Below are 26,696 nucleotides of genomic sequence, written 5' to 3' on the forward strand. Positions count from 1 at the left end.
TTTGTGACCCAGGGACATGGCCTGAGATTGGCATAAAAAAGGGAAGCATTAAACCCAAATGACACCATGTCCATTTCAATTGTGGGGGTGAGAAAATTATTATTTTGGGATGTTTTTCAACCAGGGGGACCTGGTGACTTTCTCAAAGTAAACGGTAACACTAAAACAAGAGATTAAGATTAGGAGGAAAAGATCAGGCAGTGTGCCGAGAGACCTGCCCCAATAAGTTAAGTAAGTATATCTTTTGATCCCGTGAGGGACATTTGGTCTCTGCATTTAACCCAATCCGTGAATTAGTGAAGTCGAACCGGCAAGCCCAAAGGCTGAAGCCCAAACCAGTAGGCCAGGCTGCCCCAAAAGGCAGCATTTGAACATTAAACCAAGATAATAAGATTCCATGTTTTTACCACATTGTCTTGCAACCTTTTGGCATGTGCAAGTGTCATTTTAAGTAAGAACAAACATATTGGTCAAGAGAAAATCAATATTGTCAGGGGTATGAATAATTTTGTTCTTTTATATCTTAAAAAATTCTAAAAAGTGAACATCCGAATGAACTGCTTGTCAAATTAAAAGATAGCTGGGCTATCATAAAAAAGTTGCATTGTTTGCATGATAAAATGTAATCAGGTAATCCCCAACAATGTAACTGTAATCTGATTACACTATTTTTTTATTGTAATCTGGGCTGATTATACTTGATTTTTGTAATCTGATTACGTAATCCAGATTACATGTAATCCGTTACTACCCAACCCTGAAAATATCTATAGCCTACATTGTATAGCTTACATTCAAATATTACCTTTCTGTTACGAAGCTGGGAATAGGCCTATGAGCGCAAATTAGGATGTAGTGGAGGCTAAACGCGAGTAAACACCTACCTCTGGCATTTCAGAAATAGAGTTTAGGCCTACCCACCTCTTATTAGAGTTTATCTACCTCTCAAAAGAGTTTATTCACTTTTAACATTCAAAACTGTATTATCCAATATTATCCTATAGGCCTATCCCCAATACTGCATAATAACCTCCACCATTATCAAACATGTTCAAATGCCTTTTTTAAAAATCCGATTCGAGATTGCAGAATTCATACCCACCTCTTATTTTACCACTACATCCCTGGCACAAATGTACTTTTCCTCTCCTAAACGAGGGCAATTGGACATTTTATGGTCAATATTAGATTGGTGAGAACACTAAATATACTAGATCACCTGTAAGAAAGTTTCAATCATTCTATCGTAGGTCTTGGTGTTTTTTTTATAGATATTATGAAATAAGTAAGCTATACATTTTTTTACTTTCTTAAGTGCTATAGTTCTCATTAGCAGTTTTATGCCAAACCATGAAACATTAAGCTGCGTCCAAAAACGTCTTTAAAAATCTTCTGATATTGATCATGCATAGGGCAAAGAAAGACATGAGATCGTTGGTCTTGGAATTTTGAAAATGTATCGCACTTAGACCTCAGATTACTTGCAGTACCCCGGCATTACCACAAGGAAATGGTCGTACTTCAAGTTTGACCCTGACGTGGAGATAAACACTTTTCCACGTCAAAGACGTTTTTTTTATAAATCTGAGCGTTGGCATGGATTTGAGCGTAAGCACGGTCCAAGATCAAATCTGTGCGTAAGAACGCCTTATAAATGAGGCCCCTGGGATATCTGTGAGTTTGGACGAGGCTGAAAGGACCTGGCCCAACTGACAGCCGCCTGCCCCTCGAATGCTATCTGGAGATTCACGGACAGCACCTTAAAACTATCAAGAAATATGACTATCTCAAGGTTAGGCATCTGAAAACGCATCTGAAAGTGGTTATGCTGATCAGACGATTAGACAGATGAGATTAGTTTATTTGTGGATATTGTAAATGTTAAAACTGAGAACAGACGAATGTATGAAAAACAGTATACACCTTTGGTTACCCATTTTTCTCTCAACAGTACATTTTCCACTTCACCTGGAAGATACTTCAGGAGTGTTATCCAAGAGAGCCTAAGATACTGTCTGCAACCAAAACCGGATCTAACATAAAAACCAACAGCTCAAAACAGATTCCGTTCAGTGGCAATGCACAGTTTCAGGTAAGAGCATTACAAAGGTAAAAATGTTATGTCCAGTGGCTCAAAAGCTGGGCAGCCAGACATTAACAGTTTAATGCAATTCATTCACATATTTTGGTTACGCAGTCTACTGAATGTAATTATTTACTTTCTATCTCTTTCAAGGATAACTTAACCAAAGCAGTTTTGAAGCACTGTGGACTGGTGAAGAAAAAACAACAAAATCTGAAGCCACTGTCACTTCTGCTGGTAAGCCCAGACCAAAATGAATGCATCACTACACTACACTACACATACCTGTATGATGTCATGGCTACAAACAGAAATATATCCTAACGTGATAATTTCCTATCCACATTTAGGATGAACGCCAGTTCTTGGTTTTGAAGGTGGCAGAAAACTTTTTTGAGCACATGATGAAACAAACAGAGGAGACAGCAAACTGCATGTGGGATGAGTTTCAAAAAAACACCTTATCGCTGCTTCACCCCCATTCTAACTCCACACTCCTTTCCCAATAAACCCCAGCAATGATTCATTCAATTATCTATCTATCTATCTATAAAGCAAGAAGCGTCTGTGTGTGTGTGTGTGTCTGTCTGTGGCACGCATATCTCGCTGACCGTTTGTCAGACTGATTACAAAATTGGCAGGTGTCTTGCTACAGGCATGCGTAAGTGCACTGCCGAATTTGACGTTGTTTGAATAAGAAATGCAAAAGATATCGTTAAATAGCCTATATCGGTAAAAGAAGCACGCATTGGCTTTCGCCGCTAGCCACTCCCCTTCCCACACAGCACTGTAGGACTGTAAGCTACCAGTGAGGATAGAAGCAGGGCTTTGGCAGAATTGGATCAGTGTAGGTTACGGGTAAAAACTTAAGCGAGTGCAAGAAAACTCCACGGATTTTGCAACAACACGCCAACATGCCAACACACACAGGTAGGCTATATGCAGTGGCTCTTCAAAATGACGTAAAAAATGATGTGCAATAAGCGGACACTTCGAATAGCCCAGGCTACTTTGGACTGTCTTTAGACTTTGAATAAGCACATGACATGACAATTCAAACTGCAAGGTCCTAAATTGAAACGAGCGATAATGGTCCCGAATCAAAGAACGTCCCAGAATGCCACACATGCAAAGCATAACCAGCGACAAGCAACGAGTGGCAGACAGTGTGATGTCACTTATGAATAGCCCAGATTACTTTGGACTGTCTTTAGACTTTGAATAAACAAACGACAATTCCAACTGCAAGGTCCTAAATTGAAACAAGCGATAACGGTCCCGAATTAAAGAACGTCTCAGAATGCCACACATGCAAAGCATAACCAGCGACAAGCAACGAGTGGCAGACAGAGTGTGATGTCACTTATAGGCCATCAGAGACTGTTTTTGAGTCACACCGTTGCAAATTCCATATGATGCATCATTCCACAAAATGGTTTGTTTTCTCTATCATCAAGTTATTCAATAGGCTAAGCATATAGCCTTGACTCAAAACAGCTGTTAGGATTATGTCATTTTGATTTGTAAAAAATGTCACATGCAGCCATGCTTAAATTCTGCTCACTTCACATTTATTATATTATTATATTATCTGTAGGCCTATTCATTATTGGATGCTTAACTGGAATTATGTTTTTCCCTATCATCCTATTTTTAAAGCAGGCCTACCTGCAGGCATGTAATTGGGCTACAGGAATAGCATGTTTGAACGGGCACTGCACTAGTTGATCAAATTCAGCAATAAATGTTTATTCCTTTATGATATTGTATGATATGCCTAAATACAGAGGGAATTGCTAGCCTAGGCTGCTAGCTTTCATGCCAGCACTACTCTTAAAGCGTCGAGGTCAGGTTTACTCACGCAACGTTCCACACGCACAGCTATGCTAGCTGGCATCTGTTACACAGGGTAACCCACCACCATCAGTTGCCGGTGGAACCATCCTTTATATTCTAGTTATGTACTAGTAAACCATGGCCACCAGAGCATCATCCCTCTAGCAAAGTATAGAGGTACTCACTCTTGGCCTCTAGGGGTCAAACAAGTAAGGTGTGGTCTTCAAGGGTCACCCATTGTCCACTACAGTGGATAATTATAATGATGTTCACTTTATAGTGGCAGGGCGTAAAGCAGGTAGTTTGATGACCCTATCCTAAGAGGTGAGGAGAGCACCTTCTGCTGATAAAAAGGGATCGGATGAAGGACAACTTTGGAACAGTCTGTGGTAAAGTGCATGCAGGCAGGGTTCACTAATAGGGCTGACAGATTAGTCACCCGTTTGACTGAAGTCAGAAAAAAATGCATAGCTAGAGCATAGCGCATACTGTCATCTCACAACCACTTATCAATGGAGAAGAAGCCATTGGCGACATAGTCAGATTTCTGGCCCGGCGTGACCTCATTCATGGTGGACTCACAAAATTTGATGATCGTCCTGAAATTATTGGCCGTGGAAGTCATCTTTTAATAATGCAAAACAAGGGCTGTTCCTTACAGCGAGTGAAGAACTCGATTTTTTAGTCAAGTGGCTCGGCTCTACGTCTTCTGAATATGTGAAGAGGATAAGGGCTGTAGGCCTACACGCCAGGTATCCTGATGTTGGACTAAGGATGTCATGGGGACATATTGCAAGTAGTTCCGCGACCACCATGCGTGAAATGGTTAGGCACTCCCGTGACGTCACATTGTCGCATGACAGGTCGGGAATGCCGACAGCTAGCTCCACAGAATAAATCGCCATGGTAACTTATACCATAACATATCCTGCTGCCCCCTATCCCGGTTTGGTGCAACAGCATCACGGATAAATTGAGCCAGGATAACCAAGATATCCCGGCTTAATCCCTTATCCTAGTTTTGTGCAATAGGCCACTGGGGTCCCAATTATTGTTGAGGGCCTAACAAAAATAGCACCAATGACAATGCATGTAGGGGAGAGTATAGGTTAATTTTGCTTTTGTCAAAGCCTATCTAAATAAGTAGGATGCACACAACAGTTTGATCTTTTTCCCCAATGTAAGGTTACATTCAAGCCTTTGGCAACTACCATACACAAAATATCAGTCTGTAAACATTTCTTGTTTGACCACAATAATGTCTCTGTTGTCTCTGTGCATCAGTTGTAGTCAACAGTTTTCTTTTTTTAATCAGTGCCAAGTTAAGGACTGAAGTATTCAGATAGATATTACTCTTAGAATAAAGTGTCACACACAAAATTGCTTTTGAGTTGCAATACGTTTATTGATAAAGAAAAGGCAAGAGACAAACGTAGAGGGTACTTCATATAGAAACATGATGCTTCAGGGGCTAAAATAGATAGGACAAAATAAACACTTATACTACCTCGTAGTAACACTTTAAAACATTTCCTTTAAAACCGGCTGCACATCACATTTGTAATGCACAAGAAGGATTTCATCTTCTCCTTCTACGCAGTTTTGAGGAGGAAGTGGATTTTTCACCACAGTCTGTGGCATTGCAAGCACACGACTCAATGTAGATGTATGAGTATAGAACTCTTTTGCCATCAGGGCAGATCAGCTCCACGACTTTCTTCTGCGTAATCTCCTCCTGACAACAAGAGCAAGAATGCACCAGTCCGTTGGCCTGCGCCGAGTATCTATGAAGAGATGAACGTACACACATAAAGGTGGATGTGGTTTAGAATGTGACCAGTAACTTCATACAAAATATTGAAGTAATTTCACATCGCTTATTGATAAAGTTGATTGATCAGCACACGCATACATATATATAATATGCATGCACTCATACATATACACCAGACAATACTTTTTTCTGATTCTAGAGAGTTCTGACTTATGATACTAACATGGATGATGTTCCACAGGAGCCTGCACAGGAGGTGAGCTCTACGTTCTCTGAGGTGGTACAGCCAAGGTAGGTCAGTTTGGTGCTGTTCGTCTGCACATTACAGGTACTGCGCAGGGTACCTGTGGGAAATTAAAAGGTAAGAGGGTTTCATATAGAAGCTACTTGATAGAGATAGAGATATTTTCCAATCACAGCAAATGTAAACAGTATTGGTAATTAACATATATTACATTTATCACATTTATTTACATTCATTAATTTAGCTGATGCTTTGTCCAAAGCGACTTACAAAAGTTAAACTCCATTATTTGTCATTGGGGCCTGATAGTACCATCTTATGTAAATATCAATGCATTTTTATCACTGGCCTGTTAAAATGTATACACTAATACATCAAATGAATACATTGAACATCTAATGGCAGCACTTACAGGTCTTGCAGCAGCCATCTGCATCTGTTGTCTCTGTTCCCTGTTACGAAACACAATGTTTATTTCACAACCTAAATGATGATATTTCATGTTGTTCATTGTGGTGTGACTTTAGAGACATTAACAGTAGATGAGAATTGCATCTGCTAAGTTCTTGGTCTTGGTCACAGGAGGGGACTATGAGGTAGATACTTACTGGGACACAGTTGTCTGGGTTGAACGAAGGGCACACCTTGGTGGATTTCACAGCCTCAAGTGATCCATCATGATTTTCGCATTTGTAGGTTATACATTTGTCATAAGTAGGCGACCATGTCTCGTTAACCTGTTATAATGAAAATAATATTTTTACATTTATAAAAAGGATTCAGTCCAGTAGTTTCTTTGAGGTGTCAATATGAATGAAAGGTCAAGGTTCATACTGGGATGCTGTGTGTAGTGTTATCTGGGAGTTTAACCACACAGCTGCTTGGTACGCATGTGCCACAACACTGTCCGGGAACTGGCTGGTATACATGGTTCTGAAAAAAAAAAGAAAATTATATTCATTTAGCTCATCTTTAAAGGAATCTCAAAATACAGGTAATATCCGGTCATTACTCATCACTCATCATGAGCTTTATCGGGTTTTTATGGGTAATGACACCCCCTAAAGGCAACTTATACATAACAGTTGACAATGCCACTGAATAACTGTTATCTAAAATAATAATCTTAAAAATCTTAATTTCACTAGTTCACATTCTGGAATTAGACATTATAAAAGCATAATAGAAGTGCATGTTTGGCGAAGTCTCTGGCCAGGGTCCTGAAGTGCTTTGCGGAATCGTGCCGGAGTCGACTGCGCAGGCAGGAGTCGGGCAGGATTCCGCCATACACCCCTTTATTCTTTAAATGGAAGACGGGAGGCTTAAGGGGAGGTGGTAGGTTGCGAGCGGAGTAACGCCGATGCTGCAACTTCGGCAGGTAGACTGCGAATAAGTAACCTGACTGATTGAAGAAGTTCCGTCACGCTCCTCCTGAACTTCTGTTTGTAAACGCCATTATTACATCATTAAATGTCTAATAGTTGTACAAACCTCTGGACAGTTTACAAAGCAGAGAAGAGGATAACATTTGACGGCATGGAGCTGAGTGTTGGGGTCCACTGTTGAGCCACAGGTACAGGACTCACAGGAATTGTTGGTGGGAACAGCTGCACCAGGCTATAAATTGAGTGGACAGAAGAGCGCAATCAAAACCGACGTTACCAGATGGCACACACATACTATATCAATGTATTCATGGTCAAGCTGTACAGACAACTGCCTCATTCTTACCTGGTACTCTTTGTTGTCGCGTACACAGACAGCTTTGGGCACTGCACATGGAAACAAAGGCAATAGACTGCTTACAGTGCTATCTACTATCATAGATATGTTTTTCTTTGGTCACATTTTTTGTTTTGTCAGGCATCCAGTAATGAACTTGCTTTTGACACCATAGCCTTAAAGTTGTAAGCACTCACCACACGTTTGGCTTTGGCAGCAGCCATCAGTCTTGTTGACAATTTCATACCCAGGCTGGTCACAAGTGACAGTGATTGGCGGAGGACATGAGACTGGCTCACATTGGACGCTCAGTGTGTCAGGCTCACATGTGCATTGTTTGCAGTCAGTCTGCCAAGTCTCATTTACCTACAAACAATTCAAATGTGCTTTAATTACTGTGACTATTACAAGCCAGTGTTTTATTCAGTACATTTACTTGGAAAAGGTTTCTGGTTCAGTCTTGAAAAAGAAAACTCATCTTACCTTTTTAGGGTTGCCATCAGGGCCGGTACATTCTTTAGGAAGAATACATAAATTGATTAGAGTTACAGGTACTAAGAATTGCAAGTTGTTAATCTCATAATATTCATTGTTTTCAGGTTAATCCTCTTTATAATGTATACACTCATATTTAAGACTTACCACAAGAGGTGACACAGACATCAGAGTAAGTGCTGAACAGCGTTGTCCCTACTGGACAGGAGCAACCCTCCTTCATGTCAGTACTGTTACTGCTTATGAGGTCCATGTACTTGATGTTGTAGCTGAGGGGTAAAATAATGCATATGTTACATTCACTGTATTTCAAAAGCAAAACTGGAGTACATGTGTAATGGTCCAAAATAGCTGAAAACTCAAAAAGAAGTCTCTTTACTTGGAGTTGCAGGTTGGCTCCACAGATGGGCCACAAGGCGTGTACACCTTTGTTGCTGGGCATTTATATGCTACAACAAAGCACAAAACACATTCCAGGTTGTTTACCGGTAATTCAAGACCACAACTTCCTCTAAAGAAATACTGTCCAATGTCCATATCAATGTGATATAAGAGTATTGCTCAAATTGTCCACATGCCAGCTAAGTAAATAAATTAGACTTAATATGTCTACATGATTTGAATAAACAAATTAGAATATTATAATAAACTGCTAGAAAATATATTGGCCCTTACCACACTCGCCATTGGTAGAGTCTCTCCAGTCCACACACACTCCAGCTTGGGCACAAGCAGAGGCATATCCCTGTAGACTGGCACAGCCAGATGTTGTTTTGGTACACACATCAGATTTGCAGCCTTCCACATACGCCCCTGAAGGAACCACCTTCCGGCATGCCTCAAATATTCTAATACAGCAAAGACATTGTGTGTGAATGGAGACTAGGATATACACTCATTGAACAATTACCATGTTGTCTCAGCTCCATGGACACAGTGAAAATGTCACAGTTTTGGAATAAAATCTCTGCGTGCACATGGAAATAGAGATGATGGAAACATACAAACAAATTCAACAGGTCTATATTATAACATTTAAATAAATTCAATGTAATCTGGTGTTAACTAAACATACCATAGTTTGAGGAAAAACATGTTTCTGTAATCAAAAGCTTATTCCCTCATCAACTAACCTGGCCCTAGCCAGATGAATGTCGTTCCGCTTAGCTCCGCCTAGCTTCACTCACATCCATCTGGAACCTCTTCCATTGAGAGTGATTTCTCCAACCAACTTTATGGTTTAGCCAATCAGGACCCAGGGCGGGAGTTTCATAGATGTGACATAGCGTAGAAGCGACTGTGAGAATGTTATCAGCGTCACGGGTTGGCTTCGATGTGAGTGGTTGAAGTAGCACGTCAATAGATGACGGACAAGTGGCTTATTCAATCATATGCAAGCATTTTTTGATTAGGTCCAGCCTTCTGAAGCAACACTTCAATGGATCGGTTCCAGATGGATGAGTGGAGCTAGGCGGAGCGAAATTCATCTGGCTAGGGCCAGGTTACTCATCAATAGCCTTAAACTGTAATAGTTTCTCCTTCTCGTTTAACTGCTTTTTGATTCAAAGCTGGTACTTACACACTGTTTATAATCTCACAGATGGAGGGCTTGCAAACTGGAGCAGTGGTCTTAGGTGGTAATGTTGGGATAGGGGTTGGGGTTATTTCGCAAGTCTCACCAGGGACTAGCCAGGAGTGAGCTGTCACAGAGCAAGCTGTAACTTGGCCATCAGGTGAACGGCAATCATTCTCTTTTGAGTTATCACAGGTACCTACAAAGCAATACAGATACAGACTTCTAAGCATGAGTCATGCAGAGTAGCCTACATAAAGCCAAAGCTGTTGGTTTGTATTCAGTAGGTGTCTAAAATACACATATACCACTGCAGTCCATTCAATTTCATCAAAGATAATTAATTAACTATATACTCACCACACTGTCCCTCGGTATTGTTTTTGAAAAGAGAGAAGGGCAGGTCTATGCCAAAGGAGGATCCTGTGTAGGTCACCTGGGCCTCAATCAATGGGATTGCTAGCATAGTCTCCAAGCCTGTGCTTGTGATGATGAAATCTCCATTTTTGAAAGCGGGGTAGACACGCTTTTGGTTAACAATAACCTGTGCATAGTTGAAAGATACAAAGTAAATCCAACAGAAGTATTGTATTGTTGATTAGAGGTATGGCCTTCAAAGAAGTCTTGAACAGATTTCATATTAAGATAAAATACCATCATAAAAGTTTACATTATGTAGTGAATCAACAGGGAGGAATTAATACAACTCTGTAAAGTAATTACCATATTGAGGACTCCATTTGCAGTTAACGTCTGTGTAAGGACAACCTCATAAGATTTGTAATATATTGTCAAGGATTGTGGACAAAATGAGCTGCCACTGCCACAGTCATGGTAGTCTATGATGACCTTGAAGTTGTTGTAGTTAGGTGTGATTTCTTGGACCAAAACATAAGAACAATTTTCCCGAATATCGTAATCTTGCCCGTCAAATGTCACATAGTGAGAGCCTCCCCATCCATTACAAGAGCCTGTGATAAAGAAAGATATTGAACATCATGGATATTGTATAAGCAGTTATTCATATAGCTATTGCTGTGTAAATTATTCAAAACCTACATTCGCATTCATATGTGGAGCAGCATCCGTTTTCCTCAAATATTTCCACAGGATGTCTGCCATTTTCGCAGTTTGGTTTTACAGTTGGTTTGCACTGAACTGATGTATACACAACCTTTCCATTTTCACATGTTGCATTTGTGCAACTATTCATCTGCCAAGATTCACCGTTCTGTTGTCACATTTAAGGGGGGAAATATTATTATTGTTAGATATATTTTAATAGTATGTTTAAATTAAAATAAAAATGAAATTTGATATCCACATGATATACTAATGTTATACTCATGTTAAATCTATAATCTGATCATTTTAACTGAAACAATAGAAATGTCTAATACATTCAGCCTTTTTATGTCTCACCTTTCTTGGTGGCACAAGTGTGTTGCAATCTGGCTCAAACGTGGTGGTTGCAGGAGTGGTTGTTGAAGCAGATATTGAGGAGGAATATGTTGTGTAAACAGTTGTTGTTGGGCTTACTGTGGTCCTTACAACAGTGGTGGATGAAATAGTGGTGGGAGATGGAGTAGAGCCACAAGGTTTTGACTCCTTTACCACATTACATGTTCCATTGCAGTAAGCTATGTAGCACCATCCCATTCCATCAGTCACATTGTACACACTGGACCCTTCATAAAGGTAAAACAAATAGACAAATGATACACCTGATGTGTTTTCATGAACTTATTTCAATTATTCAATTATTTCACATTTTTAATATAAATATTCTCAAATATTTTTTATAATTACCTGGAAGATAACTGGTTCCATTTACTATGCAGGAACAAGGTCCCGATGTTGTTGGAGGTAATGTTCCAGTGATGTGTGGCAGTGTTTGAGTCAGTGGAGCAATAGATGTCTCCAAAGTTGTTGAGACTGTTGTGAAACCTGTTGTTGTCTCCAAAGTTGTCTCAACTCTTGGTGGTTTAGTAGTTGTTGTGGTTACAGTAGTGGGTGTTGTTGTCAGTGGTTCCGAGGTTGTAGTTGTCTCTTTAATTGTCTCTGTTGTTGTTTGTGGTGTTGTGCCAGTAATGTTAGCGAGAGTCTTTGTAATGGGACCAATCAATGTTGTATGTGCTGTGCTGAAAATGGTTGTAGACTCCCCTGTTACCTTTGGTGTTGTCAGTGTTATCACAGGTAAAGTAGCTGTGACTGGCTCAAGGGATGTTTTAACTGTGGTAAATTCTGTTGTAGTTTGTATAGAAGGTGTTGAGGTAACAACTCCATGTGACGCACTGGAGGGTTTTGTTGTTGCACCCGTCACAGGATTAAATGTTGTAGTTGTTGTTTCCACAATTGTTGTTGTAGATGCCGTTGTTGGCCCAGTGGTTTCAACCCTTGGTGGTTTAGTAGATGTGGAAGATTTCTCTGTTGTAGTTTCAGCTTGAACTGTGGTTGTAGGTGCTTTTGTTGTGGTGGTGGCAGTAGTTGGACCAGATGTAATCACAACTGAAGTTGAGGTTTCTGTGCTTTGAACCGGTGTTTCAGTAGAAGTTGATGGCGACCTAGTTGTTGTTGTATCTACAACAATCTGTGTTGTTGAGGAAGTTGTTGGCAGTGTAGTCTCAACCTTTGGTGGCCTAGTTGATGTAATTCCCTCTGTTGTTGTCTCAAATACAGTTGTTGTCGTTGGCTTGCCTGTTGTTGTGGTAACAACTGTGGGTTTTGATGTTACAACAGGGCCTGAAGTTTGTGTGCTTGGCCCAGCAGTTGCGATTGATGTTGATAGTTTACCTGTTGTGGTCGTTTCTTCCACAATAATCGATGTAGATGCTGTTGTTGGCCCAGTAGTTTCAACCCTTGGTGGATTAGTAGATGTTGTGGCAGATTCCTCTGTTGTAGTTTCAGCTTGAGCTGTGGTTGTAGGTGCTTTTGTTGTGGTGGTGGCAGTAGTTGGACCAGATGTAATCACAGCGGAAGTTGAGGTTTCTGTGCTTGAGACAGGTGTTTCAGTAGAAGTTGATGGCGACCTAGTTGTTGTTGTGTCTACAACAATCTGTGTTGTTGAGGAAGTTGTTGGCAGTGTAGTCTCAACCTTTGGTGGCCTAGTTGATGTAATTCCCTCTGTTGTTGTCTCAAATACAGTTGTTGTCGTTGGCTTGCCTGTTGTTGTGGTAACAACTGTGGGTTTTGATGTTACAACAGGGCCTGAAGTTTGTGTGCTTGGCCCAGCAGTTGCGCTTGATGTTGATAGTTTACCTGTTGTGGTCGTTTCTTCCACAATAATTGTTGTAGATGCTGTTGTTGGCCCAGTAGTTTCAACCCTTGGTGGATTAGTAGATGTTGTGGCAGATTCCTCTGTTGTAGTTTCAGCTTGAGCTGTGGTTGTAGGTGCTTTTGTTGTGGTGGTGGCAGTAGTTGGACCAGATGTAATCACAGCGGAAGTTGAGGTTCCTGTGCTTGAGACAGGTGTTTCAGTAGAAGTTGATGGCGACCTAGTTGTTGTTGTGTCTACAACAATCTGTGTTGTTGAGGAAGTTGTTGGCAGTGTAGTCTCAACCTTTGGTGGCCTAGTTGATGTAATTCCCTCTGTTGTTGTCTCAAATACAGTTGTTGTCGTTGGCTTGCCTGTTGTTGTGGTAACAACTGTGGGTTTTGATGTTACAACAGGGCCTGAAGTTTGTGTGCTTGGCCCAGCAGTTGCGCTTGATGTTGATAGTTTACCTGTTGTGGTCGTTTCTTCCACAATAATTGTTGTAGATGCTGTTGTTGGCCCAGTAGTCTCAACCCTTGGTGGATTAGTAGATGTTGTGGCAGATTCCTCTGTTGTAGTTTCAGCGTGAGCTGTTGTTGTAGGTGCTTTTGTTGTGGTGGTTGCAGTAGTTGGACCAGATGTAATCACAGCTGAAGTTGAGGTTTCTGTGCTCGAGACAGGTGTTTCAGTAGAAGTTGATGGCGACCTAGTTGTTGTTGTGTCTACAACAATCTGTGTTGTTGAGGAAGTTGTTGGCAGTGTAGTCTCAACCTTTGGTGGCCTTGTTGAAGTAATTCCCTCTGTTGTTGTCTCAAATACAGTTGTTGTCATTGGCTTGCCTGTTGTTGTGGTAACAACTGTGGGTTTTGATGTTACAACAGGGCCTGAAGTTTGTGTGCTTGGCCCAGCAGTTGCGCTTGATGTTGATAGTTTACCTGTTGTGGTCGTTTCTTCCACAATAATCGTTGTAGATGCTGTTGTTGGCCCAGTAGTCTCAACCCTTGGTGGATTAGTAGATGTTGTGGCAGATTCCTCTGTTGTAGTTTCAGCGTGAGCTGTTGTTGTAGGTGCTTTTGTTGTGGTGGTTGCAGTAGTTGGACCAGATGTAATCACAGCTGAAGTTGAGGTTTCTGTGCTCGAGACAGGTGTTTCAGTAGAAGTTGATGGCGACCTAGTTGTTGTTGTGTCTACAACAATCTGTGTTGTTGAGGAAGTTGTTGGCAGTGTAGTCTCAACCTTTGGTGGCCTTGTTGAAGTAATTCCCTCTGTTGTTGTCTCAAATACAGTTGTTGTCGTTGGCTTGCCTGTTGTTGTGGTAACAACTGTGGGTTTTGATGTTACAACAGGGCCTGAAGTTTGTGTGCTTGGCCCAGCAGTTGCGCTTGATGTTGATAGTTTACCTGTTGTGGTCGTTTCTTCCACAATAATTGTTGTAGATGCTGTTGTTGGCCCAGTAGTTTCAACCCTTGGTGGATTAGTAGATGTTGTGGCAGATTCCTCTGTTGTAATTTCAGCGTGAGCTGTTGTTGTAGGTGCTTTTGTTGTGGTGGTTGCAGTAGTTGGACCAGATGTAATCACAGCTGAAGTTGAGGTTTCTGTGCTCGAGACAGGTGTTTCAGTAGAAGTTGATGGCGACCTAGTTGTTGTTGTGTCTACAACAATCTGTGTTGTTGAGGAAGTTGTTGGCAGTGTAGTCTCAACCTTTGGTGGCCTAGTTGATGTAATTCCCTCTGTTGTTGTCTCAAATACAGTTGTTGTCGTTGGCTTGCCTGTTGTTGTGGTAACAACTGTGGGTTTTGATGTTACAACAGGGCCTGAAGTTTGTGTGCTTGGCCCAGCAGTTGCGCTTGATGTTGATAGTTTACCTGTTGTGGTCGTTTCTTCCACAATAATTGTTGTAGATGCTGTTGTTGGCCCAGTAGTTTCAACCCTTGGTGGATTAGTAGATGTTGTGGCAGATTCCTCTGTTGTAGTTTCAGCATGAGCTGTTGTTGTAGGTGCTTTTGTTGTGGTGGTTGCAGTAGTTGGACCAGATGTAATCACAGCTGAAGTTGAGGTTTCTGTGCTCGAGACAGGTGTTTCAGTAGAAGTTGATGGCGACCTAGTTGTTGTTGTGTCTACAACAATCTGTGTTGTTGAGGAAGTTGTTGGCAGTGTAGTCTCAACCTTTGGTGGCCTAGTTGATGTAATTCCCTCTGTTGTTGTCTCAAATACAGTTGTTGTCGTTGGCTTGCCTGTTGTTGTGGTAACAACTGTGGGTTTTGATGTTACAACAGGGCCTGAAGTTTGTGTGCTTGGCCCAGCAGTTGCGCTTGATGTTGATAGTTTACCTGTTGTGGTCGTTTCTTCCACAATAATTGTTGTAGATGCTGTTGTTGGCCCAGTAGTTTCAACCCTTGGTGGATTAGTAGATGTTGTGGCAGATTCCTCTGTTGTAGTTTCAGCGTGAGCTGTTGTTGTAGGTGCTTTTGTTGTGGTGGTTGCAGTAGTTGGACCAGATGTAATCACAGCTGAAGTTGAGGTTTCTGTGCTCGAGACAGGTGTTTCAGTAGAAGTTGATGGCGACCTAGTTGTTGTTGTGTCTACAACAATCTGTGTTGTTGAGGAAGTTGTTGGCAGTGTAGTCTCAACCTTTGGTGGCCTTGTTGAAGTAATTCCCTCTGTTGTTGTCTCAAATACAGTTGTTGTCGTTGGCTTGCCTGTTGTTGTGGTAACAACTGTGGGATTTGATGTTACAACAGGGCCTGAAGTTTGTGTGCTTGGCCCAGCAGTTGCGCTTGATGTTGATAGTTTACCTGTTGTGGTCGTTTCTTCCACAATAATTGTTGTAGATGCTGTTGTTGGCCCAGTAGTTTCAACCCTTGGTGGATTAGTAGATGTTGTGGCAGATTCCTCTGTTGTAGTTTCAGCGTGAGCTGTTGTTGTAGGTGCTTTTGTTGTAGTGGTTGCAGTAGTTGGACCAGATGTAATCACAGCTGAAGTTGAGGTTTCTGAGCTTGAGACAGGTGTTTCAGTGGAGGTTGAATGTAATGTCGTAGAAACTTGTGCTGTTTGACTTACTCTCTCTTCTGTTGTCAGCGTTATCACAGGTAAAGTAGCTGTCACTGGTTCAAGAGATGTTTTAACTGTTGTCATCTCTGTGGAGGTTGATGGTGATGTAGTTGTTGAGAAAGTTGTTGGCAGTGTAGTCTCAACCTTTGGTGGCCTAGTTGATGTAATTCCCTCTGTTGTTGTCTCAAATACAGTTGTTGTCGTTGGCTTGCCTGTTGTTGTGGTAACAACTGTGGGTTTTGATGTTACAACAGGGCCTGAAGTTTGTGTGCTTGGCCCAGCAGTTGCGCTTGATGTTGATAGTTTACCTGTTGTGGTCGTTTCTTCCACAATAATCGTTGTAGATGCTGTTGTTGGCCCAGTAGTCTCAACTCTTGGTGGATTAGTAGATGTTGTGGCAGATTCCTCTGTTGTAGTTTCAGCGTGAGCTGTTGTTGTAGGTGCTTTTGTTGTGGTGGTTGCAGTAGTTGGACCAGATGTAATCACAGCTGAAGTTGAGGTTTCTGTGCTCGAGACAGGTGTTTCAGTAGAAGTTGATGGCGACCTAGTTGTTGTTGTGTCTACAACAATCTGTGTTGTTGAGGAAGTTGTTGGCAGTGTAGTCTCAACCTTTGGTGGCCTTGTTGAAGTAATTCCCTCTGTTGTTGTCTCAAATACAGTTGTTGTCATTGGCTTGCCTGTTGTTGTGGTAACAACTGTGGGTTTTGATGTTACAACAGGGCCTGAAGTTTGTGTGCTTGGCCCAGCAGTTGCGCTTGATGTTGATAGTTTACCTGTTGTGGTCGTTTCTTCCACAATAATTGTTGTAGATGCTGTTGTTGGCCCAGTAGTTTCAACCCTTGGTGGATTAGTAGATGTTGTGGCAGATTCCTCTGTTGTAGTTTCAGCGTGAGCTGTTGTTGTAGGTGCTTTTGTTGTGGTGGTTGCAGTAGTTGGACCAGATGTAATCACAGCTGAAGTTGAGGTTTCTGTGCTTGAGACAGGTGTTTCAGTAGAAGTTGATGGCGACCTAGTTGTTGTTGTGTCTACAACAATATGTGTTGTTGAGGAAGTTGTTGGCAGTGTAGTCTCAACCTTTGGTGGCCTTGTTGAAGTAATTTCCTCTGTTGTTGTCTCAAATACAGTTGTTGTCGTTGGCTTGCCTGTTGTTGTGGTAACAACTGTGGGATTTGATGTTACAACAGGGCCTGAAGTTTGTGTGCTTGGCCCAGCAGTTGCACTTGATGTTGATAGTTTACCTGTTGTGGTCGTTTCTTCCACAATAATCGTTGTAGATGCTGTTGTTGGCCCAGTAGTCTCAACCCTTGGTGGATTAGTAGATATTGTGGCAGATTCCTCTGTTGTAGTTTCAGCGTGAGCTGTTGTTGTAGGTGCTTTTGTTGTGGTGGTTGCAGTAGTTGGACCAGATGTAATCACAGCTGAAGTTGAGGTTTCTGTGCTTGAGACAGGTGTTTCAGTAGAAGTTGATGGCGACCTAGTTGTTGTTGTGTCTACAACAATCTGTGTTGTTGAGGAAGTTGTTGGCAGTGTAGTCTCAACCTTTGGTGGCCTAGTTGATGTAATTCCCTCTGTTGTTGTCTCAAATACAGTTGTTGTCGTTGGCTTGCCTGTTGTTGTGGTAACAACTGTGGGTTTTGATGTTACAACAGGGCCTGAAGTTTGTGTGCTTGGCCCAGCAGTTGCGCTTGATGTTGATAGTTTACCTGTTGTGGTCGTTTCTTCCACAATAATTGTTGTAGATGCTGTTGTTGGCCCAGTAGTTTCAACCCTTGGTGGATTAGTAGATGTTGTGGCAGATTCCTCTGTTGTAGTTTCAGCGTGAGCTGTTGTTGTAGGTGCTTTTGTTGTGGTGGTTGCAGTAGTTGGACCAGATGTAATCACAGCTGAAGTTGAGGTTTCTGTGCTCGAGACAGGTGTTTCAGTAGAAGTTGATGGCGACCTAGTTGTTGTTGTGTCTACAACAATCTGTGTTGTTGAGGAAGTTGTTGGCAGTGTAGTCTCAACCTTTGGTGGCCTTGTTGAAGTAATTCCCTCTGTTGTTGTCTCAAATACAGTTGTTGTCGTTGGCTTGCCTGTTGTTGTGGTAACAACTGTGGGATTTGATGTTACAACAGGGCCTGAAGTTTGTGTGCTTGGCCCAGCAGTTGCGCTTGATGTTGATAGTTTACCTGTTGTGGTCGTTTCTTCCACAATAATTGTTGTAGATGCTGTTGTTGGCCCAGTAGTTTCAACCCTTGGTGGATTAGTAGATGTTGTGGCAGATTCCTCTGTTGTAGTTTCAGCGTGAGCTGTTGTTGTAGGTGCTTTTGTTGTAGTGGTTGCAGTAGTTGGACCAGATGTAATCACAGCTGAAGTTGAGGTTTCTGAGCTTGAGACAGGTGTTTCAGTGGAGGTTGAATGTAATGTCGTAGAAACTTGTGCTGTTTGACTTACTCTCTCTTCTGTTGTCAGCGTTATCACAGGTAAAGTAGCTGTCACTGGTTCAAGAGATGTTTTAACTGTTGTCATCTCTGTGGAGGTTGATGGTGATGTAGTTGTTGAGGAAGTTGTTGGCAGTGTAGTCTCAACCTTTGGTGGCCTAGTTGATGTAATTCCCTCTGTTGTCTCAAATACAGTTGTTGTCGTTGGCTTGCCTGTTGTTGTGGTAACAACTGTGGGTTTTGATGTTACAACAGGGCCTGAAGTTTGTGTGCTTGGCCCAGCAGTTGCGCTTGATGTTGATAGTTTACCTGTTGTGGTCGTTTCTTCCACAATAATTGTTGTAGATGCTGTTGTTGGCCCAGTAGTTTCAACCCTTGGTGGATTAGTAGATGTTGTGGCAGATTCCTCTGTTGTAGTTTCAGCGTGAGCTGTTGTTGTAGGTGCTTTTGTTGTGGTGGTTGCAGTAGTTGGACCAGATGTAATCACAGCTGAAGTTGAGGTTTCTGTGCTCGAGACAGGTGTTTCAGTAGAAGTTGATGGCGACCTAGTTGTTGTTGTGTCTACAACAATCTGTGTTGTTGAGGAAGTTGTTGGCAGTGTAGTCTCAACCTTTGGTGGCCTTGTTGAAGTAATTCCCTCTGTTGTTGTCTCAAATACAGTTGTTGTCGTTGGCTTGCCTGTTGTTGTGGTAACAACTGTGGGATTTGATGTTACAACAGGGCCTGAAGTTTGTGTGCTTGGCCCAGCAGTTGCGCTTGATGTTGATAGTTTACCTGTTGTGGTCGTTTCTTCCACAATAATTGTTGTAGATGCTGTTGTTGGCCCAGTAGTTTCAACCCTTGGTGGATTAGTAGATGTTGTGGCAGATTCCTCTGTTGTAGTTTCAGCGTGAGCTGTTGTTGTAGGTGCTTTTGTTGTAGTGGTTGCAGTAGTTGGACCAGATGTAATCACAGCTGAAGTTGAGGTTTCTGAGCTTGAGACAGGTGTTTCAGTGGAGGTTGAATGTAATGTCGTAGAAACTTGTGCTGTTTGACTTACTCTCTCTTCTGTTGTCAGCGTTATCACAGGTAAAGTAGCTGTCACTGGTTCAAGAGATGTTTTAACTGTTGTCATCTCTGTGGAGGTTGATGGTGATGTAGTTGTTGAGGAAGTTGTTGGCAGTGTAGTCTCAACCTTTGGTGGCCTAGTTGATGTAATTCCCTCTGTTGTCTCAAATACAGTTGTTGTCGTTGGCTTGCCTGTTGTTGTGGTAACAACTGTGGGTTTTGATGTTACAACAGGGCCTGAAGTTTGTGTGCTTGGCCCAGCAGTTGCGCTTGATGTTGATAGTTTACCTGTTGTGGTCGTTTCTTCCACAATAATTGTTGTAGATGCTGTTGTTGGCCCAGTAGTTTCAACCCTTGGTGGATTAGTAGATGTTGTGGCAGATTCCTCTGTTGTAGTTTCAGCGTGAGCTGTTGTTGTAGGTGCTTTTGTTGTGGTGGTTGCAGTAGTTGGACCAGATGTAATCACAGCTGAAGTTGAGGTTTCTGTGCTCGAGACAGGTGTTTCAGTAGAAGTTGATGGCGACCTAGTTGTTGTTGTGTCTACAACAATCTGTGTTGTTGAGGAAGTTGTTGGCAGTGTAGTCTCAACCTTTGGTGGCCTTGTTGAAGTAATTCCCTCTGTTGTTGTCTCAAATACAGTTGTTGTCGTTGGCTTGCCTGTTGTTGTGGTAACAACTGTGGGATTTGATGTTACAACAGGGCCTGAAGTTTGTGTGCTTGGCCCAGCAGTTGCGCTTGATGTTGATAGTTTACCTGTTGTGGTCGTTTCTTCCACAATAATTGTTGTAGATGCTGTTGTTGGCCCAGTAGTTTCAACCCTTGGTGGATTAGTAGATGTTGTGGCAGATTCCTCTGTTGTAGTTTCAGCGTGAGCTGTTGTTGTAGGTGCTTTTGTTGTAGTGGTTGCAGTAGTTGGACCAGATGTAATCACAGCTGAAGTTGAGGTTTCTGAGCTTGAGACAGGTGTTTCAGTGGAGGTTGAATGTAATGTCGTAGAAACTTGTGCTGTTTGACTTACTCTCTCTTCTGTTGTCAGCGTTATCACAGGTAAAGTAGCTGTCACTGGTTCAAGAGATGTTTTAACTGTTGTCATCTCTGTGGAGGTTGATGGTGATGTAGTTGTTGAGGAAGTTGTTGGCAGTGTAGTCTCAACCTTTGGTGGCCTAGTTGATGTAATTCCCTCAGTTGTTGTCTCAAATACAGTTGTTGTCGTTGGCTTGCCTGTTGTTGTGGTAACAACTGTGGGTTTTGATGTTACAACAGGGCCTGAAGTTTGTGTGCTTGGCCCAGCAGTTGCGCTTGATGTTGATAGTTTACCTGTTGTGGTCGTTTCTTCCACAATAATCGTTGTAGATGCTGTTGTTGGCCCAGTAGTTTCAACCCTTGGTGGATTAGTAGATGTTGTGGCAGATTCCTCTGTTGTAGTTTCAGCTTGAGCTGTTGTTGTAGGTGCATTTGTTGTGGTGGTTGCAGTAGTTGGACCAGATGTAATCACAGCGGAAGTTGAGGTTTCTGAGCTTGAGATAGGTGTTTCAGTGGAGGTTGAATGTAATGTTGTAGAAACTTGTGCAGTTTGACTTACTCTCCCTTCTGTTGTCAGCGTTATCACAGGTAAAGTAGCTGTCACTGGTTCAAGAGATGTTTTAACTGTTGTCATCTCTGTGGAGGTTGATGGTGATCTAGTTGTTGAGGAAGTTGTTGGCAGTGTAGTCTCAACCTTTGGTGGCCTTGTTGATGTGATTTCCTCTGTTGTCTCAAATACAGTGTTTGTGGTGGGCTTGGCTGTTGTTGTTGTAACAGTTGTAGGTTTTGATGTTACAATAGGGCCTGAGGTATGTGTACTTGGCCCAGCAGTTGCGCTTGATGTTGATAGTTTACCTGTTGTGGTCGTTTCTTCCACAATAATCGTTGTAGATGCTGTTGTTGGCCCAGTAGTTTCAACCCTTGGTGGATTAGTAGATGTTGTGGCAGATTCCTCTGTTGTAGTTTCAGCTTGAGCTGTTGTTGTAGGTGCATTTGTTGTGGTGGTTGCAGTAGTTGGACCAGATGTAATCACAGCGGAAGTTGAGGTTTCTGAGCTTGAGACAGGTGTTTCAGTGGAGGTTGAATGTAATGTTGTAGAAACTTGTGCAGTTTGACTTACTCTCCCTTCTGTTGTCAGCGTTATCACAGGTAAAGTAGCTGTCACTGGTTCAAGAGATGTTTTAACTGTTGTCATCTCTGTGGAGGTTGATGGTGATCTAGTTGTTGAGGAAGTTGTTGGCAGTGTAGTCTCAACCTTTGGTGGCCTTGTTGATGTGATTTCCTCTGTTGTCTCAAATACAGTGTTTGTGGTGGGCTTGGCTGTTGTTGTTGTAACAGTTGTAGGTTTTGATGTTACAATAGGGCCTGAGGTATGTGTACTTGACCCAGCAGTTGCACTTGATGTTGATCGTGTACCTGTTGTTGTCGTCTGTTCCGCAACTGTAGTTTTGGATGCAAATTAGGGCAGGCTGTTAATGACACTTTTTTGCATTTATTTATATATTTTTGATGTATTTGATTTCAAATTTGTTTTGTTAGTCTTGTTTCTAATCTTTGTTAGGGTATCTAATTAATTCAAATATGGACTCACCTGTTGATGTAAAGACAAAGACTGTTGTAAGAGGCACAGCTGTTGTTGAACTTATTGGTGTTGATGTAGGGATAGATGTGGTCATGTCACAAGGTTCAAGTTGCCTTTCAATTGTTCCGTTTACACCGCAAATGGCTGTTATACAACCACCTAGCCCGTCTGTTGTATTGTAGAGAACTGATCCATAGTGGTATTCCTGGCCATTTACTGTGCAAATGCATGCTGCAGAGAACAGAAATATGTGAAATACACTCAGAAACAGCATCATTATGGTCTAAATGTATGTCATTTTAGTCTGAAGGATTTCCTTACCATTGACATCGTAGTGGCACTGAACTCCAGTTGATGAACAATAGCTGGAAATGGAGAAAAACAAATCAAATCTCCCACATCTTACCAAGGTTTCCATTTTAATTAACAAATGTATTTTCAGTTCAGTAATTTGCCAGTAATTTCACCATGCCACCTGTACCACACATACATAAGTACAGAACGTAAATCGTGATGTGGTATACACAACTGTTATGTTTACTGCTCAACTGCAAGGTTGTTATGGTAATAAAAGAGGCTAGAGCAGTGGTCTCCAACACGGTGCCCGCGGGCACCAGGTAGCCCGCGGGACGGCTATGAGGCGCCCCCAGCGCACCTTCTAAAAATAGCCAACAGGTCGCCTGCAGATCACGCTCTAAAAACATGCTCTATTGTGAAGTTTTCAATCGATATTTAAGTCTAGACCAGAACCATTTTAAGAATGTATGTAGCCATACATCTGTAACATTAAATTGATATTGGTGATATCTTACAAATTGTAGCTGCGTTGAATTTTAGCCTTTGGCTCCAAATCCGTTTCCCATTCAGTCTTTAAACAACAACAGAAGCGGAGCGCATACACGCTGCTCGCACGCATAGACAGTAAAGGGGGCAAAACTAGCTCGTCTGGTGTAGCCAATGGAAGCATATCTTTGCAAAAGTTCTGTGGCCATTCCATGTTCGTCAAATACGGTTCTTGCATGATTGTTCAAGAACTGAAAAACAATTGCTTTAGCTCACAGGCCTTTTCTCCTCCATAGGCTACTGCCGTATAATAGCGCTGAAAATGTTGCATGCATGACTGAGCAGGACTGTGCATTACCTTTTTTGTCAGATCATGGAGAGATTTCAGGTGTGCAATAACTTTAAAAGGAATTTTCATATGTTAGGGTGGTGTGGGCGATTACTATTGAAATGTTAAAACTGAATTGTCCACTGAAATCAGAACTTAAACAACCCCTGAATTCATAATGGTGGGTGGGTATAAATTGGGTACAAATTTTAACCCAAATTATTAATTGCACAAAACGATTGTTTTTTTTTTTGTTATAATAAAATAGATTAGATTCCCCATGCAAACTTTGAATGAACAAACTGAACAAAAATGTTGGTAGTGTTGCATAGGCCTACACAATATTGATCATTTAAAAGTACAAATCTCATAGGCCTATTATTTAGGAGGACTACCCTCGCAAAAAAGGGATGACTGTATGTTTGTTTCAAATGAGTAGCCCTCCATATGATTTCGGGTCTTCAGGTAGCCCTCATTCCCAAAAAGGTTGGAGACCCCTGGGCTAGAGTGTTTCTCAAATGGATCGATAAGTGCAGTTTGAGAGCAGGCCAGCAGGTGGAGAGAAGAGAGGGGACAATCATGCCCTAACAGGCTTTTACAAATAAAAATTCCTGTTGTTTTTCTAGAGATCGGAATATTTGGTTCATGAAGCCAATTGTTTTTACAGGTGCCTGAGTTCGAAGGAAATATATGCAGAACCCTGTTTGTTTCTAGACTGGTGCTCTAGCACATGTAAAAATAATAAAGGAATGAACTTTAAATCACTATACTCTGATTTATAATCTCCTTAATTTTAAGCTGTCGCATGAAGGGTTAGTTCAAAGAGACATTTACAGAGTTTTTGTTTAAATCTAGCAAACTAACCAGTATAGTTACTATAGCTAGTAACCAATGTATTAACTTTGCAAACACATACTTAACAGCTGTATAATGTTTTATAAGCATAGCAAATTCACAAAACAGCTAGTAGATCAAATATGTACTTGATCTTGAAATATTAAAACGGTGTCTGTCTTGGTGAGGTATTTTTAATGGAGTCAATTCATTTTCATTAACTAAGGTTTTTACCTGTTCTTATGGGAACAAAAATATAGTTCATACCATGTCTGACAGGACTCATTGGTGGGTACACTCTGTCCGTTGCTGAATTGAATCTCTCCAACATAACAGCCACATGCCTCTCTCTCCACACACTTCATCTGATCTTCATCCAAGTATGGCTGATCAGAGGGGCATTGAGGATAACAACCTACAGAGAGCAGAGCATAAAACTGAAAGTCTTATTTGGAAGCAGATTGCATAGCGTTTTGGACATTGGTGGAAAACTGAGGATGTCTGGTAGTGAGAGATTTGGGTTCTGCTGCCCTGTGTTGTTGAAACGTACCCTCAAGCGCTGGTATCTGTTGAGAGCACTGCCCAGTGGGATTCCTGCAGGTCTTCATGCATGGAGCTCCACAGGGTTTGTAGTGCCACTCACACTCACCAGGTGGGTTGTAGTAATCACAGAAGAGAGCTGCAATGAGAGGACACGCCATTGGGAAATTACAGTAAAGTAAACTTTTACTTTACACAGTGTATATGTTTGTGATGTTTGTGTGCCCTCTTGTGAGTCAGGAAAGTATGTATTTCTTTGATTTGGTCAAGCCATGTGTAAATGGGAATTGCAATTAGATGATCCTTCGTGTGTATCTTCGCTATATCTTTCAGGTAGCTTCAGGCAAACTTTTAGGTTGCATTTATAATACTGGTGAAGCAACAGCAAGGGGTTTTGTTTTAACATAGTGGCATTGTGATTATTATTTCATGGGAGCACAAACTTACGGCAGATCTTTGGGGTTCTCCAGGCTACACAGGCTCCAGCTTCATTACAGGCGGCTGCATAAGCGGCCACTGCAGTGCAGAAACACTCACAGTCTCCACCAGTATCACAGGCACATGAGTCACTCACGCAAGCATCATAGTAAGTCAAGGGATCCACCTTTTAAAAATATATAATTTACACAATGCATTGTTCAGATGTGTTTTATTGTCTAATTTGTAAAACAATAAAACATTTCTTCTTTTTTTTTGGTGTTTGCACCAGACATTATTTAACTCCTTTGGTCTAAATTGGTCTTAAGCGTCCTTATAGTGGAAGCTAATTGTTGCAGCATACACTACGTGAACGGAACACTTCAGTTACGCGCCCGGTGTAGCCTCCCTGTAACTATAGATTCCTCCCGTGGCCCCTGTTCTTACCTGAGAGTGGCAGGAGGAGAAGACCGTGCCTGTGATGATGCTACACTGTCTTTGAGCCCAGGACTGCCGGTAGGGATTATTAGCGCATGGGCTCACAGCAGCCTTTGAGCTCACAGCAAGCACTTGGCTCGCAGCAAGCATCGGGCTCACAGCAACCATTGATTCTGGACAGCTTGAAGAGAACGTCCAGCTGTTACCAAATGTCTGGGCATCAATAACGACTTCTTGGCTTCTTGTGGTGAAGTCATTGTTGGTGTTACCATCGTAGTTTCCACACAGACCACAGACGCGACCCTGTCAGGATTGATATTGATATAGATGAATTTTCCTGAATGATCTGCATGAGATAGCACATTATACAGTATACAGTTGTGGATGCAAAACAGGTAAACTTACATTAAATTCTGGACTGAGCCTTATAAACATGCTTGTTTTCTTGTCCCATATGAGAATAAGGCCATTATCGGCTTCAATAACCAGGTAGATTCCCATAATGCGGGTTTTGTAGGGTATTTGCTCTCCTGAGTCTCTTTGGACCACCTGGTAACTCCCATCCGTCAGAATCAGCTCAGTGTTCTGCAAAGAGAGTGTAACTGAATATTTGCCCTGCCTCAGTTAATGTTTTTTTTTGTTTTAAATACATACATATACGTAGGGCAGGACAGTGGAGATTGACAAAAGTTAAGTGAAAGACAAAGATGGAGGTAGGATCAGGAAATGACCCTGAATTGGAATCAAACTGGGGATCCCATGGGGACGCAGGCTGAATGTGGCTAGGGCAGCGCTCCTGACATTTAAGATTTTTTTTAAAAAGAATGAGTTCAGATTCCTTACACCCAAGAAAATCTTGATGGATTTTGAACAGGTGGTGCCTGTTGTTCCACATGGGATATTCTCAGTGATGACTCTGAATGTGCCATTGTCTTTGTTGTTGGAACAGAAATCCTGCATGACAGATAATTTGACAAAGATTACAAAAGATGGCAAAACCAAGACTTAGTATGTGATTAAGATTTTTTTTGGTCAAATCTAATTTCATAGATCTATACAGGTAAAAGTAAAAATATTAACCTGGGCAAGAATGTATTCACAGCTTCCACTGAACGTGTACAGTTTTTCATCAAAAGTGATGTAATGTCCATCCCCATAGACGGTACAAGTGCCGTGGCACTGGTTGAAAGTGCACTGCCATTTTCTGTCCTTACAAACACTGTTTGGATATGAAGAGGAATATCAGACATTCA

At 41.7% G+C, this 26,696-nt stretch overlaps 1 protein-coding gene across 1 annotated transcript in view; it reads right to left on the reverse strand.

The window, feature by feature from the left end:
• Positions 1-5,372: 5,372 nt before the first annotated feature.
• The window catches only part of LOC143126114 (uncharacterized), a 32,131-nt gene continuing 10,807 nt past the window's right edge, over positions 5,373-26,696 (reverse strand). The window contains 27 exon segments of the mRNA XM_076288030.1: positions 5,373-5,703; positions 5,917-6,037; positions 6,350-6,389; positions 6,546-6,674; positions 6,772-6,870; positions 7,429-7,554; positions 7,669-8,025; positions 8,143-8,174; positions 8,302-8,423; positions 8,534-8,603; positions 8,830-9,002; positions 9,734-9,926; positions 10,088-10,271; positions 10,451-10,698; positions 10,787-10,958; positions 11,150-11,415; positions 11,537-21,961; positions 22,113-22,334; positions 22,425-22,468; positions 24,316-24,463; positions 24,599-24,727; positions 25,036-25,192; positions 25,453-25,554; positions 25,609-25,746; positions 25,849-26,028; positions 26,287-26,397; positions 26,524-26,662. Coding sequence (XP_076144145.1) covers positions 5,499-5,703; positions 5,917-6,037; positions 6,350-6,389; positions 6,546-6,674; positions 6,772-6,870; positions 7,429-7,554; positions 7,669-8,025; positions 8,143-8,174; positions 8,302-8,423; positions 8,534-8,603; positions 8,830-9,002; positions 9,734-9,926; positions 10,088-10,271; positions 10,451-10,698; positions 10,787-10,958; positions 11,150-11,415; positions 11,537-21,961; positions 22,113-22,334; positions 22,425-22,468; positions 24,316-24,463; positions 24,599-24,727; positions 25,036-25,192; positions 25,453-25,554; positions 25,609-25,746; positions 25,849-26,028; positions 26,287-26,397; positions 26,524-26,662 — 14,332 coding nt within the window. The 3' untranslated portion in view covers positions 5,373-5,498.

Source organism: Alosa pseudoharengus, unplaced genomic scaffold, assembly GCF_046254945.1.
Source record: "Alosa pseudoharengus isolate Yale_2024_CS ecotype anadromous, Long Island Sound unplaced genomic scaffold, YU_APseudo_1.1 YU_APseudo_1.1_scf_16, whole genome shotgun sequence".
Taxonomy (NCBI): Eukaryota; Metazoa; Chordata; class Actinopteri; order Clupeiformes; family Clupeidae; genus Alosa; species Alosa pseudoharengus.